The following is an 18,176-nucleotide window of genomic DNA, read 5'->3' on the forward strand; positions in this document are numbered from 1 at the left end:
CGGCGGTTTCCTAATATCTCTGAGTCTTAGTCTTCTCCTCATGTGTGAAATGGTTAAATCAAATAACGCATATAAAGCTCTTAGGATAATGCTTGGCATATGGCATACATTTCATAAATGTCAGTTATGACACTGCCCATGATGGCAAAATTGTTCAGTGCTGGAATCCAAATTTCACAAACATTGTTATTCTTTTATATAATATTCTCTTAAACCGACAGCCACATGGACACAGAGGGGGTGGTAGATACTGTGTGCACTGTATGGATTCTCTGTTAGTTTGGAAATACAGGCTTTCTTCCTCCGCCACTGACTCAGTCCTTTAATCCTCCTCCCCTACCGGAGCCTTCATCAGGTCGAGCCTACCCTCAGATACGAGTTGTCTTCCACTTGCAAACGACACAAACCCAATTCAGACAGATGTGAGCAAAGGGTTATGTAACTGGGATGTCAGCAGTTGGGATAATGGTAGTGATTGCTTACACCAAATTTTCTTGATTTTTTAGAGTGAAGAATTCTGTAGCTACTGTTTTCAGAGCACTCGCCACACACTTTTAAAGCATCTCCACAGCATGCAATTGCGTTGCTCACCCAGTGCCGTCATTCACGGGTTAGAAAAGTAGGTGGGAGAATTTATATGCTTCAATCCTGTTTGCCTTTGTTTTGTGTTTTTTTTGAGTTAGATTTTGAAAAGCATTCAATGAATGACATTAATAAAATGCAACATTGTGTCCTTTATGGGAGCTCCTTCTCTTCTGTATTTTTAATGTGGCAGACTAATTTGTTCTTTTATTCCACAAATCCAGCAAGTGTGTATTTTGAGCTGAGAACTCAGTCTTAAATTGTATGGAAACCGTGAATGTTAACCATATGTACTGGGATCTCTTTCTGGGTATGCCATACTGATTAGGGAATGGAATTTATCCATACCTCACAACATAAAGCCAGTCGAGAACAAATAAACGTGGATACGGTAAGTATAAATATAAATTTCCATATGATTTATTGTTGTTCCTTGTACATAAGAAACAGTAATATACAACTTACACTGCTTTAGAATGTAAAATGGATAAAATGTACAAAAAAAAGCACATTCCTAGAAAAAGGTATTGGCAAATAGTAAAAACTGGGGGTGGGGCAAGCAAAAAACAAATCAAAAACAAAACAAAACCCAACAATTCTTCAATTCAGTGTGCAAACATTTTATAAAAATAGAAATACTAACTCTACAGGCAGTATTTCCTGATAAATTATTTAAATAGCGTATCTACACAATCTGAGATATCTATTCCAATGGCAATGAGAAAATAATTTATAAAAATAAAGCAATGGTATACAAGATGATAGAAAAAAACATAACTTTCAGAAAATGTATTTAACATTTCCATGCTGTTTCCTTACCGGGAATACTTTTCTGCAAAGGATTTTTATACTATGTACAACTGACTTTTTTAGGTACTACAGTAGCTTTAAGTTTGTTAGACACTTAAACTCTTTCTGCTTGAGCCAAAATTCTTTACTCAGTCACACAACAATGAGGTAATATTTGTATATAAGTTTCACCTTTGTCATTTTTTTTTTTCTTTTGGAAAAATGAAAAAATAGTAAGCGTAGATGCTTTTCTTCTCCCTGGAAATAGGCACAAGGGGTGGGGTAAGACAGTATCAAAGGCCTCATGGCTTTCTTTGCTATCTAAAAACACTTGCAAATGGACAACCAGCTAATTCCACTGGAAAAGACAAAGAAAAAAAAATCCCAAATCATTGAAGCACAAAGTGAAGAGCAGCTGCTTTGCCAATTTCCCTTGTGCCCCTTTCTTGCCAGAGATTTGCTGATAAAGCTGAACTGCTTGCTCTCGCTTTCCACACGAAACCTAGGTTCCAGGTAGAACAGAGTTAATAAATAATCTGTATTTACAATCTTACAGTCACGAAGACTCAACAAAGATGACATGGGTAGTCCTTACGCGTCGTCCTGTTCCATGAAGTCTTTCAGACAGGTTCTCGAGTAGGTAAAAAATAAATATTTTACATTGTAAAGTGTAAAAAAAACAAAACTACAGTCTAGAAAACTCCATGATATTCAGGAAAAAAGAGAGAAAAGGAATGTTTTAGTTAAGTTGATACATTTGTGCCTTTCTAACCATAGAAATACAAGCATGGCTGCCCCTCCCTTGGGAGGCAGCCTGGTGCTCACTGAGATGGTAGGTTTTACTCTCCTGCTGCGTCTACACAAGCTACATCTGGAATAAAGCCAATTCCAGCGTAACCAGGCAGTGGCAGCCAGCACTGCCTCACACGCTAGTTAAATTCTGCCTCCCCATTCTGGTCACTACATGTGACGGGGAAGGGGTGGGGATCCATGAGGAAGTCCAGCCGTCAGTCTGTCCCTCCCTCCCTCCCCTGCTTCTGTTTAAGTGCCACTCAGCTAACACCGGTCAGCATCATGAAATCCAGCAAGTCTTTCAATCCCCTGAAAATGGTTCAGTACCGAACGTGTAACAGTTCCTCCGTATCTTCCTCACACAATCACCCCTTGGGTACGTGCCCTCCCCTCAGGGCTTTGGCCCCTGCTCCCCCCATTCCCGAGGGAGTAGTCAGGAGTGGTTTGGTTGCCAATTCTAGTGAGTCCTCCCCTCTCTCACGTGCCCAAAAGCACTCCTGAGTCCACTGCTCAGATGGCTTCGCAACAGCGGCCTGCTCTGGCAAAAGCTGGGTGGAGCTGGCACCTTCCAACCGAAGCAGGCGGATGCTTCTGCTTTTCCCAAGAGCGAACCAAAGTAACTGTTTATATTCTTGGAAGATTCACTTCTCATTCAGAGGCTGAATGCTGATTTGGATAATTGCATTTTCTTGAGTCAAGTCACGTTTTAGGAGTTCACACTGACGCAAGCAGAGAAAAAGGCAGGCAGGGAGGAGTGATCCTGGGGGTTTTCTTAAGCCCATAGTTCCAGAAGGTGCAATGCCAGCATTGGTTATGATCAGTCCTTTGATCAATAGTTTGAAGATTAGGAATCTGTTAAATAAACAAACACAAATATATAAATAAAAACTCATAAAAGCACTGTCATCTTAATATCGGCTAATGAATTGACAATCTAAGTAGAGCTCTACTTTTATAACGACAAAAGCATAATTTAAGATGATCAGTTTATAAAATTAAACGTTAATGTGTTTGAACACTGTTGCTAGGAGACGGACACAGCATGACCTTGCAGAACTTAGGCTATGCTCTCTAAGGCCTTCGATGTTTAAAGTTTAGAGTGCTTTATATTAAACACTCAGACTCAAAGACTGTATCAATTTAAATATTTTGAGTAAAATTAACCATTTTTTTCACACTCTAATTGACCTTGTTGGCATGAGGCTTTGTCCCAGTAAACATTTATGAAGCATTCATTTATTTTAGTAGGCCCAATGCTGGACCCATGAGATTAAGTAACCACTGAGTGAATGAGAAAGGAGAAAACACAGCTAAGGTTAGCGGTGAACATTAACATCCCAGTATGAAGGCGATACTCTTTCCCTTCCTGCAGAACAGGGCAAGTGGTGAAAGACAACTTGTGCCGCAGCGGCACAGATACAACTACGAGGAGTGAGGCAGGGACACATGTCAGGTGTTAAGTACTATTCGTGTGGCCTGAGCTGTGTAGGAGCTTGTCTGCAGTTTACCTTCACACCGTGTAGGAAGAGCACAGAGATTACTAAGCAAATTAACACCGTTAACAAGGCTCAGGGCTTCACAAGCCACAGTTCACAGGCCTTATTTCCTTTTTATCACTGTGTCTTCAACAGCAAACTACAGATAATCCTGTCTGTACAACAGTCTTTAAATCAGACTCTCCCATAACTGGCATCTCGATGTTAGTCTGAACCGGAGACATCAACCATCCATTCGCTGTCATGTTGCTCCTACCTCTGCATTCGTATTTCAGGTCGGAGAAGAACACCATTTCCTGAGAGAAGACAAACAGCCCTAGCCGCCCGCCAGCGTAGGTTTTGTCGTAGATGGGTCCCGAGTCAGCCATGATCTTCTTCCCCTCATACATCACCACTCTGCAGGGAGACAGGAAATCTCGTTAGCGACACCCCTATGCTGTGGTCTCTTCCTCGCTGCCCACCATGTGGCTGTCGGTGGAATTTAATCAGGGCCATCTTACCTGATGAAACCAGTCTTGGGCCTGTGGCTGAGACGCCATCTGTAGGCGGTGAAATCTTTCCAGCCTATGTGACGAGGGTCGTGCCACAGGGTGCGCACCTGTAGGACAAGGGAAAGGGAAGGTTGAAACACAGCTCCGTGACAAAAAGACTTATATTTCATTCCATAAGAAACAGTGCTCGAAGGGTAAGGCTGGCCCAAGTTAGAGGGGTGACGTAGGATTTTCCTAAGGCCTTTCATTTGCTGTGTGCCCTTGAGCACATGTAAAGCAGAGACGGGAAGGGAAGGGAAGGGGCCTTCTTGTGGGAAGAGGCTGGAACTGCCTGCGGATCTGAAGGGTAGCCAGTTAGGGTGCCTGTCAGACACAGTTGTGGTTTTACAGAGCAGATATTAATGCTGCACTGCCGCGGGGACCGTGGTGTCTGAGGCCCCCCGAGCCCTGGTCACAGCACAGCACCCCAGCGCTAGCCCAGCAGCCGTGGTCCCTACCTGGCCGGGGGTGTTTCCCGTGTGCCACAGGGCGTTCCGCAGGTGCTCGCCAGGCCCTGTGGTGGAGTTCACGACTTTCACGGAAAGGCCCGAGTACCCCTGAGCCCGTGTGGGGTTGGTGTCCCAGTAGGTCTGGGTGATCTGCTTCCACATCACAACATAGAAGCGGCTGCTGGACTGGTAGCCAAACACGAAGCCGGCGTAGTCGTCGTCCCTTTCGGTGTTGATGAAGAAGGTGCCACTGAAGTCCACGGCATTGAACTCGTCATAGCCTGGGAGGGGAGGCCAGACCCAGGTTAACACGGCAGCTGCCAGAAGCTTCTCCATTCCGCTCCCGGACACCCTTAGTACCCACAGGGCCACACGCACTACCCGCTTTTATATTTGCTTCTTTCCCAGTATGCAGTAGCCTTTGGTTCAAAGGACCCCCAACTCACCTATAGCGAGTCCAGGGTCACAGTTGACAGTCTGGACGAGTTCTTTACCCTGATGGCGTACCACCCAGTTAGGGTCGTTCTGCGACGTCCCTTTGGGATCTAGAGGAATCATCTGGAATCGGCGGAAATCAGTCTCACTGATATCAACGTTCTCAGGACAGATGTCATCGATGTCTGGCACGCTGTCATGGTCAAAATCATCTTTGCAAGCGTCACCTCGACCGTCACCTAAGGTCAAAAAGGCAAGGAGAGTTCAGTGAAATTCTGAAATACTATTATTACTGGTGTCAGAAACTCGCTATCTTTTCAAAGTTGGCATTTAGTCCCTTCACCCTCTCGAACGCATTCATCTTTGTTTTTATGTCCTCAATCTAGAGAGCATGGTTTCAGGTACTCTGGAAAGTGGCTCTGCCGACTCACCATCAGAGTCCTTCTGGTCAGGATTGGGCACGAGTCTGCAGTTGTCCCTGTCATCAGGAATGCCGTCATTGTCATCATCGTGGTCACAGGCATCTCCCTTGCCGTCTTTGTCGTGGTCAGCCTGGTTGGCGTTGGGCACATAGGGACAGTTGTCCAGGTTGTTCTGGTGGCCATCTTCATCAATATCCTGATTGTTGTCACAGGTATCCCCAATGCGGTCCGAGTCAGAGTCAAGCTGAAGGAGAGAAACGGAGGGTAAACGGAGGTATACGTTATTAATGTTACTGATAACATGGAAGAGTCTCCAATGTTTGATGTGGCCAGTGGAGTTTCAAGTCTAAATGCTACTGCCAAAAGACAGTAATATTAACAAATTTTAAGTTTTTCTTCCTTGAACCTTGTTTTTTATATGAAAATTTTAAAAGGGATATTGAAGAGTTTTTAAAAAATATAAAACATTCTAAATAAAATTAAATAGAAGGCATTTTTTAGTCACTAAGGATGAAATGCAATGTTAACTGCTTCTACCTTAATGTTAAATGAAACTCTTTGGGTATATTTTGGTTATTTTTCCATTGAAGGGTTTCAAGTGTAAGTTTGTTGACATGTCAACTTCTACTGTAGGCCATTAAGTCATGGAAACATGGCACTTTTTTGTGTACAGTGGGTAATTCATATGGCAGGGATCAATTAGTTTCTTTTATTTTTAGGTATTTGGTTTTATACATCTAGTCCATAAGGACTGTCATCTGTTGGCTCAGGTAAAGTCAAAACTATATTTCTCAGAGACCTTTTACATTATCCAGCATGCATGGGATGCTTGAAGATTATTTATACACAAACTGGAATTTTTCTTGCCAGTACTGATGCCTGAATTTTGTTATAAAATTTAACCACAGTCTGAGGAACCAAAAACTCATCCAGGGAAGTTAAATGACTTTGAAGAGGTTTAATTTACGGTAAGACCCAATCTCAAAATATGACTCTCAATGCCATTTGGTGAGCAAACCTCTCTCAGGTCATTCACACTTTCCCATTATGGCCCCAAAGTGCCTTATCCTAGTGCCTTTGTTTTACAGGACCTCATAAGAAGGAACTAGGAGGAAAAACCTAGGTTTCTCATATCTTGAGTCTTATAAAAATATTCCCATTTTTTAAAAGCTGGTTTCTCAATTTCCAGAACAATGCATTTTAGAAAAAAAGTTCCTTAACTTTTGTCCCTAGGAAATAATGATGGGCATTTGCACAAGAAAAGAAATCCTTTCAGACATGGAAACTGTCTGTCTGATGTCAATCTGTAGACTTCCTGGTCCGGGCAGACAGTGATATTTGTGTGCAATGCCAAGTGCTTTTGATGAATGACAAGGAAACAGTGATTTCTCCAGTTTGGGGGAGGTAGTTTTAGTTTGATGATTTTCTTCCAGTTGGATTATATCATTAGCCATGGAAATGGTTATTTTGCTTAAGGATATTTCTTTCATCTCTTAGTCTTAAATATGAGTAATATACAAGAGTTGTCAGTTACAGATTTCTACTTTGTATAATTTATCTTAATGGTACATCATGCTGAACAAGTCATGTAGACATTTTGTACAAGACAAGATTGAAGCTACAAGACTGTCATGCTAAAGATCTGTGGGACTCAGGCAAACTGTTTACATAAAAATATTATGCCTGGCTGCCAGACCACTGAGAGCCATGGTAATGAAAGTGTCTGCAGTATTTTTTGGAGGCCTAGAAAAGGATATTCCAATACTTTACTGAAAGATTTTGAAAGGAGTCCACCTACCTGATCTGGATTATGTTCCAGAGGGCAGTTGTCACACTGATCTCCAACCCCATCCATGTCGGTGTCCTTCTGGTCCACGTTGTAGACATACTGGCAGTTGTCTCGTTCATTGAGGATACCTGCAGAGAACAGGGGACAAACAAAAGCTGAAATCTCTGCCTCGGCTGTTTCAACCAAACTGCATGCTTAACAGCCAGGGTTGGAGAACCATCATTCGGAAGTTGAGCACGGTCACCATCCTCTACGGGCCTGCTGGAGTCGGGGCGCGCCTTACCGTCCCCGTCAATGTCTGCAGCACAGGCATCTCCTTCCCCATTGTTGTCTGTGTCAGCCTGATCTGGGTTGTGGTTGTAGGGGCAGTTATCACAGCGGTCTCCCACATCATCTCTGTCATAGTCATACTGGGCTGGGTTATAATGGAATGGACAGTTGTCCTGTAAAGAGAAGAAAGGGAACATTTTACAACATTGTCTGTGTAACCAGCTGAAAGCTCAAACCATATGCGTAGCACATATAAAACTGCAAAAATCTGCAACAGTTATCTTTTACCAAGTGGATATATTGATCAAGCATTCAGTATAAAATGATCACTGCAAAAGTTAAAAACCAGGGCATAACGAATGAGAAATGGATTCCTGCTGGTTGTAAGTCAGCGAGATGTAAATACAACCTCATCTCAGTTCTCATATGCCCAAAGTAAATTTTACTCTAATTTAGGTAAAACATTTGAAATAAATCTGGGGAGCAAAGTGTCACTTGTGTATATATGGACTATCTTGCTCAAATGGGGTGAGGGAAGGTTGGGATGAAAACCAAAACCCTCATTTAAAAATTCTCTTGGCAACACGTATGTCCTCAAACTACTGAAACATAATGAAAATTTTCCAATTATCCTGTGTGTGTTGGTATATTTTTCCTTATAACTCCAAGTTCTTAAAAGCGTTTCAGGCTATCACTGAATAGAAAAGATGAAAGAGGAATGGAAAACATTTGCTTTTACCCTATCATCTGGAATCTTGTCATTGTCATCGTCGTCATCGCAGGCATCGCCGATTCCATCCTTGTCGTAGTCTTCCTGCCCTGAGTTGGGAAGGTTGGGGCAGTTATCCTGCAAAGAGAAGGCGCATGTTACAGCTGCGGTCCGCGTGTCCTTCGCTCAGCTTGTGCACGAGACAACCGAAGCTACTCTGTAACAACCTGTATTTTTTACAGGAAGGCAAAAAATTTAAACGTTTTCTTGGAGTATATATATAGACTTTTCATAAGCGCTGTAGGCTTCATACAGGCTGGGAACACAAGCCATAGTCTGGCATCTGGTAGAGAAGCGCACATCTCTTTGAACAAACTACTGGACTATGGGACACAAGTGCCCAAGGGCCACCACACGGACGGTCTTGGCACCAGGTGCTTTACTATTATTGAGAATTAACACTGCTCTGCCTTCGGGTGACCTAATCTCTCATTTGCATTTTCAAACTTCAAGCATTTAAAATGCCCTCTCCTGTTCTTTGGACAAGGGTGACGCGCCCTCTTTCTGGAGGCACGTGAGGGGAGCTGGTCGTACCTTTTTGCAGTGGTAGGTTGCGTTGGCCACGCACACCAGGTCCTTGTTGGGCCAGCCGTCCAGGTCCGTGTCCTCCCCGCAGATGATGCCGTTGCCTGCGTAGCCGGGCTTGCACTCACAGCGGTACATGGGGTCGCTGTAATGGCCCAGGTAGTTGCACTTGGCGTTCTTGTTGCAGTCGTGCGTTCCGTCTGTGCATGGGTTGCGGGGCTTGCACACCTGAGGGGACAACATCCTGATGTGAACACAGAGCCTTCAAGGGTCCCCAGGTACTGCAGAAGCAAGAACCCAGATCCTCGTCATCTCATCTCCGAACAGATGGGCTCCCTGGGGAAGGGCGTGGGCTACTTCTGCCATTCCCCACCCTCCCTGCAGATGTCCGGGCTATAGGGTAACAGCGCTCTCTGCGTGTTTTTCCTGAAATCGCTCAGCTCCATGGGCTCACAACTTGCTCCAGAGCAGCATTTCAAATCATGGATGGACTGTCCCTCTGCTGCTGGATTTACAATGGAGTTTCCAACCATGATTCTAAAAGCCGAATTGTGCATTCACCCTGTCCCTGGTTTTTGTGAAGGGGCTGAAATTAAATTCCCCCCTTTTCTAGTCGTTTCTGTCAAGGACACCCTCCTCCGTGCTGGTCTGCCACTCTGGCTACTGTACCTGCTTGTTGGCAGTGGCCTGCTCCACGCCCCGGCCGAAGGGCTGCGGGCCCGTGAAGCGCGGCGGGCAGGGCAGGCAGTTGTAGCCGGGGTCTGTGTTCTCGCACCTGTGCTCTCCGTTGTGGCTGAAGCAGGCGTCGGGCACTAGTTTGCACTATGGAAGAAACAACGGTTGCTCAATGTTTAGAAAACTGCTGCAGGAAATGAGTAGGACAGGTTCACTGCTCTCCTAGGTACAGTAGCTCTCAGCCATCAGTTTCTCACCTCATCAACATCTGTGCAGTGGATGCCATTCCCACCGTAGCCAGGGGGACAAGCACCGCATTTCCAGCTGCCATCGGGGTAGCTAGTACACTTGGTCCCAGCGAAGCAGGGATTGGACAGGCATCCATCTGAGACAAGGGAGACAGGGAAACGGTTGGTCTAAGCTGCTGCTAACTGCCACACCAGTCACTTAAAGTCCCATACAGTGTAAAATACCGTAGGGTCTATGTAACTGATAACTTGAGGTTATGCTGTCCATCTGGCATTGAGAACAATTAAACCACTCAGGACCACTCAAAGCCAAAACTCCCTTGAATGCTGACGATGGCAGTCAATTAAAAGAAACCCCAAGGGCGGTTTTGTCCCAGGCTATGTGACTCACCAATGGGACAGTCTTGCTTGTTGCAGATCTGGTTTTCTGTCACATCACCAACGCAGTCCTTGCCGCCAAACTGGGGTGTGGGGTTGTTGCAGAGTCGGCTGCGTGTCTGCACCCCTCCTCCACAGGTGACAGAGCAGATGTCCCACGGTGACCAGGGACCCCAGCCTCCATTGACTGTAAAAAAGCAAACCACATGCAGAAGTTAAGGTCCATTTCAAACACCTTACTTGCCACAGAAGACTTTCCTAAGTTTGTTCAAGAAACCGCTGCTACCCCGACACATGGAGAATGTTTTGAAATGGTTTTCTTTCTGTTTTTCATTAAAAGAAGCTGCTGAGTATGTAGGAATTTGTTTGTTTCTCTAGAAAGTAACCTCTTCCCCTCCACAATCCACTGAACAGATAGGTCAGATGCCAGGCAACCAGCTGGGCAGAGCCGGCGCTCGGGGCTCAGGCCTCAGCCGGGCAGTGTGCTCACACTCACCAGGGCAGGCATCTCTCTGGCAGGCTTTGGTCTCCCGAGCTTCGCCTTCACAAGGTTTCCCATTCATCTGGGGGCTGGGAGAGTTGCAGAGCCGGATCCTTGTGATCACACCATCGCCACACGTGACAGAACAGGACGACCATGGGGACCAGTGGCTCCAGCCGCCATCCTGTTTAACTAAAGTACAAAGCTGATGGTTACAGGGTGCGTACCATGAGCCAACCTCTGTGCTAACTGCTTTAAATGCATTATCTAAATAAATTCCTCAAAATAACCCTATGGAGAACTATTATCCCCATTTGTAGACGAAGAGTCTCAGGGAGAGTAAACAGTGCTCAAGAGTATTCAGGTAGATGATCTAGAGAGTCTAGAACCTGTGCTCTTAACCTCTAGGCTCTGGAGTTGCTCTTGGTGATGACAAGGACAGGTCAGTTCTCCGCATTCCCAAGCGGCCAAGATACTTACATCTCTTATCACACTCCTGAATGTGGCAGGTCCGCGTCTGCACGGAGGAGCCCTCGCATCGATTGTTGAGGCTGTCACAGGAGCGGCCACGCTGCTGGATCCCGTTGCCACATGTTGCAGAGCAGGAGGTCCACTCAGACCACGGGGACCAGCCATCATCCGCAGAGTCACTGGCTGCAGAGGAAACAGGTTCACTTACTGTGTAATCAGTAAAACTATTCTTTAGACTGCTTTGTTCAGGACTTGCTTCCCTTGCCAGAGAGGAAAGCAATATATTTCTTAGGCCAACAGCAAAGTAGTTTATCCCAGGTCACGACGGGTTCTGCACAGGGCTAAGAATGCTCTGCTTGGCCCAGCACAGCTCCGCCCCTCGCAGTGTGCTCTCCTACTCATCTGTGCCTTCTTTCCCCCCTCTCTGCATTTGAAATGAGTTGCCCCTTCCTGACTTAAGGTCTCTGGCAGGCATTTCCAGTCCCAGGCTTCCAGGAACACCAGAGTTTTAGGCAGCTTACAGGAGTCACTTCTGATTTTTAAGGGAGCCACAGACCATGTGTTTGCTGCTGGCTCTGGGCACCAACTCGGCCATGTGGCTCATCGGTGTCGCTCCTCTCACCTTAGCATTCGGGGCCTTCTCTGCACATATTTTTACAAGAGGAGAATGTATTTGTTTACTTTGCGCCCAGGCACCCTGACTACAGTCACACCTAGCTGTATCAGACATAAGATAGAGAACTTGTTTTCTCTTGCCATCAGTTGGAAGTTTTCCTAGCAACCCCTGATTCAAGTTCAAAACTCCGCCAGTCTCCAGCTAGCTTTGCTCTCTTTAACCCGCACCCGAAGTGAACACTGAACAGAAACAGACATGCAAATGGTGAGCACAGTGCCAGGATCGCGAACACGATCCTCGGATGGGACCGGTTAGCCTGAGCTGGGACCAGTGTGTGTAGGTGTTGGGGTGTGTGCAGGGCAAGCGCTACTTCCCTGTTTTAATTCTTATCTTAGTTGTGATGAATCACTTTTATGACTTGTACCTACTACATTCAATATTGTCTCAGCACAGTGATTAATTTATACTAGCAACAAAAACCAGGGATACGGTGCCATGAACAATGTTAGTTTCTTACTTCTTTTAGTGCCCTAACTTAACTCAAACTGCTGTTACTTTCTTAGGCCTCTTATTCTTGCAGATAAATTAGGTAGAACTTTTAGGCCAAATTAAGTCCAATGATTGCACTATAGCTCAACTACAGCTCATCAATTTTTCTGATGAATGGATTTTTCTTAACTCCAGGCCATAAGGCCAAATTCTAGAAGCAGTCAACTTGGAGTTATTGGTGCTACAAATTTGTCTCTCTTTTCCTCAGAATATACAATCGGGATCAATAAGCTATACCAAGATTATGATTGCCCATAGCATAATCCAGTGGGGTAATTAAGATTCAGTCATAATGAAGTTTTGGGCTCTGTACAGCAAACAAGCCACCAGTTAACCAGATGCTATAGCAAAAAGCTGAATGAAAACAGGTGATGGAAGTGGTGGGGTTCCAGTGTTGTGCTCGGCTGTCCAGGGTTTGTGTAGAATTGACCTCGTCACTGAGGAATGGCTATGTAGTTTTAGGAACTTACGCCAACACCGTGGGCAGCATTCTCCATCAGGAACCGTGGCATTGGAGCAGGGCATAATGGGGCAGGACACTTTTTTGCAGATAGTAACAGAGTTCTGCAGGGCAAGAGGGAGGAAGAGACGGGTTACTAAACATATTGCAAGCAGACCTTTACATCCTATAACATTTCACTTCCAAAGTGAATGGTCAGGGCTATACTCTACTGGGATGATTTTCATAGGTCTGTCTAATTTGCAGCCACCAGTATTGTAGACATGGTTCTAGTGCTAGTTACTTGTCACTCCATTCCTTGGAGAATTCTTTCTTAATCGCTACTTAGTCAATGGTGGATGTTACCATATGAAGAATTTATCCAAAGGGAATCACCAATTATCATAACCAAATCTATTAATCTGCATCTGAAATTGAACTCATAAAACTCGGTACTTTTAAATTTAAAAATTATCTCTCTGGGAAAAAGAAGATTAATGAACATATTTTTTCCCCGCATGGACAGATCTGGCTTTATATTATATTGCAGAAGAATGGGAATTTAATACAGATGGCTCCAAAATCGAGCAATTCATGATTTGTATTTAAGCTTGCCTTTGCTCAATGAGCCAGATAAACCCCCATACTCACCTGCCACTGGGGAGAGCTAGAGTGACACACACACTGCAGGCAGGGCCATCTGAGCTAAGGGGACAGTTACATCCTAACAATGCCAGGCTGAGTTATTTGAACAGCCAGTACTGTATTAAAAGAATTTCCTTGTCATAGCTGAATACAAATCAGCGTTGGGGGAAAAAAGGACATTCCAACCAGGTGTTATTTACCTGACATTCAACACTAGGTCTTTGAAATAAAGCAGGTAAATTATTCAGATGTCTTAGATTTGTTCTTTTAGATACTAAGCCTGGGGTATAATTAAGACTTTGAAAAACTTTCTGAGAGTTAAAGAAGATTTTATAGATGTCATAATTGCATCTTACACACACACACACACACACACTCTGGTATCAGGCCATGGAACATAAAAAGAGCTTGTGTGGCCAACTGGGTATTTCCCCAGAGACTGTGGCTTCAAACACATGCTATTGATTTGTATTTCGGTGTGTAAAGAGCCCTTACCTGACAGCGACACTCAGTGCAGCTATCAACAGTCCATTCCTCATTATTTCTGTACTGAACTCCATTGTGGTAGCAGAGGGGAGGCTTCCTCAGCTCAATGGCCAACTCTCTGTTCTCTTCAGTCTAAAAGAGGGAGAAAGGTCATTAGTGTCCAATCTCATTTTCAGTCATTTGGGATCATACTAAAGGCTAAACCTTCAGGGGCTCATGCTAAAGGGCTGAGGGCGGAGGCCACTGACCACTTTGCGGATGCTGTCCTGAAGCGTGGTCACGATGGTGCGCAGGCCCCTGAGCTCCAGGACCATGCTGGACAGCTCATCACAAGAGATGCCGCAGATGGCTTGCAGATCCTTTGTTTTATGGCCAATATAGTTAGTGCGGATGGCAGGGCTGGAACCGTTCACCACGTTGTTGTCAAGGGTGAGAAGGACATTGGTAGCTGCTAAGGAACAAACAAACATAATGAGAAAAATAACAGAAGATGCTCTCACCAGAGTTCCTAGTTGTAAAAGACAGTTCATTTGGGGCAAGGGATGCAGGTAGAGGGGATCTGTGTGTGGAATAGCTTCTAAGGTCACTTTTATATACCTCTTACCTGGGTTACCCAGGGTAATTTACACACAACCAACATTGCTTAAGTTTCTCGGCTTGTTTTGGGTGGAATTCCCCCAGGTACCTTAAAAAAATAAAAGGGTACTCACAGCTGGAGCAGCCTTTGTTCCTGAGGATGTCTTCTGGTGTGGTTCCAAAGACAAACCTCACATTCTGCAGCACCCCCTGTGGGCAGAGGACACATGTTACTTGTAGAGCGCTGGGGAGAGGGACGTGGGAGGCAGAGACTGCTTACGCTAGGAAAAGCGCACAATAGATGCTCTAGAAGTTTGAAAGAGCTCCCTTTTAAGATCACCATGTCAAAATAACACACCAACATAAACTGCCAAACAACTTCAAAATCTTAACTGTGTCTTCTGCCAAGTCTTCAGTATTTTACAAAGAATTCAGTTATCAGCCCACTTGGGTACACAGGAAATGGAATCTGATACTACAGCTGAAGATATGACACTTTTCAGTGTCAAAGAGTTAAATGTGGGCGTTTCAAAGCGACAGTTGCAAAAACCTAGAAGTTTAAGCAAAGAAGAGGCTGCAGCAGCAAATCACTACTTTAACCTTTTATCTGAGACCAGCTATATCCCCATGAGGGATCAAATAGCAAAGTGGTATTTATTCTGTTTGAACCAAGCATCCAATTTCACGCAATATTACAGTTGGTTGAATGCATCTGAAATAAGTTACTTTCTTGAGAAGAGTATAAGGAGTACCTAAAGCTTGAACAGGCTTGTTATAGGAAAACCATTTATTTCCTTTAGTGGCTTTCAAAGTGTAGTCCCCAGAACACCCCCACCAGCATCAACCTCACCTGGAACTTGTTAGAAATGCAAATTATCAGGCCCCAGCCCAGATCTACTGAATCTGAAACCCTGGGGGTGGGGTGCAGCAATATGCGTTTTGACAAGCCTTCCAGGAGATTCTGAAGCTCTCTAAAGTTTAAGAACCACTGCTTTAGTCCACAGGCAGTATTTTCTGTACTGGGACTCCTGCCTCTCCTGCTAGAGCCCTCCTGACAGATCAGCTGGCCAGTAGACAACCCCACAGGCCAGGAATTGGAGAAGAGACCTCACCTGGAAATTGTCGTTGACACTCCCTTTTGCGATGCGCAGTCTGGCGATGCTGGCCAGGTCCCTGGTGAAGATGCTTTGAATGGGGACGTCTAGCTCAGCATTCTCCATCTTCTCACAGTCGATGTACAGCTGGGCCCTGTCCTCCTGCACAAACAGGGTGATGCTCTTCCACTGGCCCGTGGCCAGGAGTGCTTCTTCCACTGACACCACATGCTGCTTGCCCTGTACGGTCAGGCTCAGGTCCAGGGTGCTCGCTTTGCCATTGGAGACCACGCTGAAGACGTGGCCAGAGTGGTCTTTCCGCTCCACCGCCAGCAGTGTGCCTCGGGTCTTCTTCATCTGCCTCAGGGAGGCCAGGAGGAGAAAGCCTTTCTCTGCCCGCACAGCATCCACTAGGTCTTGGAATTTGTCATCAGGCACAGGGGGGATCAGGTTGGCATCCTCGATGCGGAAGGCTGGGCTGGAAGGGTCAGGACCCTTCACCAGTCGGCGCCCAGAGCCCTTGCGGGCAGCCCCGGTGAGTTCAAAGAGGTCGAACACGCTGTTGTCTCCCCCAGACTCTGTTAGGAGCAGGACACACTGTGAGCTTTCTAGACAGGGGCCAGGGCTTGGGGGCTCAGCTCTGAGGGCTGGGGCCAGAGGGACTGTGAAAATCACTGGAAGAGCTGGGAAACACCCTGGGCAGAGGGAACCTGCATCCTGACGGTCAGTCAGGGCTCAGGGAGAGACAGCTGGGAGAGGAGAGCTGGGAGGGAGGCACACCTGGGGTAACCAGCACCTCCTCATCTTCCCTCCCCCTCAAAGGCATTAGACAGACTCACCTGGAATGCGGCTGGAGCCACAGGCATGCAACAGGAACAGGACACTGAGTCCCCAGGTGAGCCCCATGATGGAGCTGTTTGTGTCCAGCAGGGAGCCTGCAGCAGAAGCAGAGCCAGGGTTAGAGATGGCAAAGCAGGTAGACTGGGCAAAAACTGGGGGCTGGGCATGGGGCCAGGTCCCTGGGGATCCCCTCTTGGCCCCACATTTGCTGGAATGAAGGGGAACAGAATTTACTTTGGAGAGGGCATCAGGAAGAAAGTGAGAGTTGAAGGCAAGAGTTTGTGGTTTTAAAGTTTGTGTGTGGGAGCAAAACCCAATGATGTGGGGGGTTTCCTTGGGAAGTCGAGGGTAAACAGCAGGAACAGGAGATGTATTTGGGGGGCTGTGGGGAGGGCATGGGGAAGTGGACTCTTCTCTAGAGAACTGATAGATTTAGGGGGGACTTAGAGAATAGAAGAAAATATTGGGGTGCCCCGAGGAGTGGTTTGTGAACCCCAAGGCTGGAGAAGATGGCTCTGGATCTCTTCCACGAGAAGAGACACTCCCAGCGGCTGGGAGGGACAGAATGGGGTCCTAAGTCTCTGAGGGGCTGGAGCCTCGGAGCCCGAGGCTGGATGGCCCGGGCAGCGTGGGTCCTGCGGCCGCCCGGAGACCCCCTACCTGTGTGCACACGGGCCGGGCGCGGCGGCGCGGGGCGGCGGCGCGGGGTCAGCGACGGGCGCAGAGTCCTGCAGAGCGCGGGGCGCCCGGGGAGGCGGCGGAGGCCGGAGTCGGAGGCCGGAGTCGGAGGCTGCGCGGGGAGGTTCGCGGGAGCCCGGACTCGCCGGCTGGCTGCGCTGGAGCGATTGGCGAGGCGGCCGAGCCGCGCGCTTTTAAAGCGGCGCTCGCATTCCTGGGCCTGCAGGTGGCCAATGGGAGGCGGCGGGGCAGGAAGCGGGAGGGGGGCCAGTCTGGGTTCCTCTCTCCGCCCCCCGCCGCTCGCCTCACAACTTTCCAGCTAGAAAGTGAAGGGAGAGGCGGGGGTTGGGGTTGAAGAGCCCTGGAACTTCTCAGAAAACGAGGTGCCCGCCCACGCGTCCTTGGCGCGCGCAGGCTCGGCGCTCTGGCTCTTGCGCCACGCCAGCCGATGCGCTCAGGGCGAGCATCCCGACCAGCGACGGTCACCCATCCAAGGCCAGTAGGGGGCTTCCAGACAAACCCGGCTCCCCGGCCCGCTGGTAAAAAAAAAAAAGCCCGAGGGGCTAAATGGGAACCAAGAGAGAACCAGTGATTAAAGAAGCTCCCTCGTATGTGCTTGGTACTTGTGGGTGGGTACTTGTTGGGTGGGTACTTGTTGGGTGGGTACTTCCCACCCATCCCAGTGGGAAGGGGTACACCGCGCGCCTGCGCGCGCCTGCCCCCCGCCTGGCCCTCTAGGGGAGGCGAGCGCGGCGTGGCGCCGGCTGGCACGGGGGGCACGGCGCTCGCGCCCTCGCGGGCCGTCGGGGCGCACTTTCTGCGGAGCCAGACTCCCGCATCCTCGCGAAAAGTCGCTTCCCCCAATTGCTACGGCGCGTACGCGGCTTGCCGCTGGGGGGCGGTGTGCGTATTCTGATCAAGGGGACCTGTGAGGGCAACTTCTTTCTAGTCAGGAATGCTAAGGAAGCTTACTCTATCCAGTTCCCTCAAGCCAGAATTGAAATTGTGTCTTGAAAAACAGTTTTTGTGCCCACTCGTGCTTCTTAACGTGACTCCTGGTTGGAGGATTTGCAGAACCATCTGGCCCCAGAGTCTTAAACTATTTAGAGGACAGACTCATAGAGTCATAAATTGCCCCCTGCCTATTATTTT

The 18,176-nt window shown here is 47.2% G+C and overlaps 1 protein-coding gene across 2 annotated transcripts; it reads right to left on the reverse strand.

Moving 5' to 3' along the window:
• Nucleotides 1-980: 980 nt before the first annotated feature.
• Nucleotides 981-17,090, reverse strand: THBS1 (thrombospondin 1). 2 transcript variants are annotated; one of them, XM_087822366.1, is made up of 22 exons: nucleotides 17,007-17,076; nucleotides 16,346-16,441; nucleotides 15,525-16,084; nucleotides 14,547-14,622; nucleotides 14,085-14,287; nucleotides 13,846-13,968; nucleotides 12,737-12,830; nucleotides 11,111-11,284; nucleotides 10,646-10,822; nucleotides 10,163-10,336; nucleotides 9,781-9,908; nucleotides 9,518-9,670; nucleotides 8,858-9,076; nucleotides 8,294-8,401; nucleotides 7,568-7,727; nucleotides 7,294-7,412; nucleotides 5,505-5,739; nucleotides 5,085-5,312; nucleotides 4,648-4,919; nucleotides 4,160-4,257; nucleotides 3,916-4,055; nucleotides 981-3,015 (listed from the first exon to the last, which is right to left on the reverse strand). In XM_087822366.1, the coding sequence occupies exons 2-22, from the start codon at nucleotides 16,410-16,412 to the stop codon at nucleotides 3,008-3,010; spliced, it is 3,516 nt and encodes a 1,171-aa protein (XP_087678492.1). In that variant the 5' UTR covers nucleotides 16,413-16,441; nucleotides 17,007-17,076; the 3' UTR covers nucleotides 981-3,007. The 2 variants fall into 2 exon arrangements, with proteins under 2 accessions (XP_087678492.1, XP_087678491.1); XM_087822365.1 differs by lacking the exons at nucleotides 981-3,015; nucleotides 3,916-4,055; nucleotides 4,160-4,257; nucleotides 4,648-4,919 and having other exon boundaries at nucleotides 5,093-5,312; nucleotides 7,294-7,727; nucleotides 14,085-14,284; nucleotides 17,007-17,090.
• Nucleotides 17,091-18,176: the final 1,086 nt, after the last annotated feature.

Source organism: Miniopterus natalensis, chromosome 1, assembly GCF_054644295.1.
Source record: "Miniopterus natalensis isolate mMinNat1 chromosome 1, mMinNat1.hap1, whole genome shotgun sequence".
NCBI lineage: Eukaryota > Metazoa > Chordata > Mammalia > Chiroptera > Miniopteridae > Miniopterus > Miniopterus natalensis.

Coding starts and splice junctions, on each gene's coding strand:
- THBS1 (XM_087822366.1), bottom strand. CDS start 16,412: ATGGGGCTCACCTGGGGACTCAGTGTCCTGTTCCTGTTGCATGCCTGT. Junction 5,313..5,504: donor TGACCAGAAGGACTCTGATG/GTGAGTCGGCAG, acceptor TTTTGACCTTAG/GTGACGGTCGAGGTGACGCT. Junction 4,920..5,084: donor TGACCCTGGACTCGCTATAG/GTGAGTTGGGGG, acceptor CTCCCCTCCCAG/GCTATGACGAGTTCAATGCC.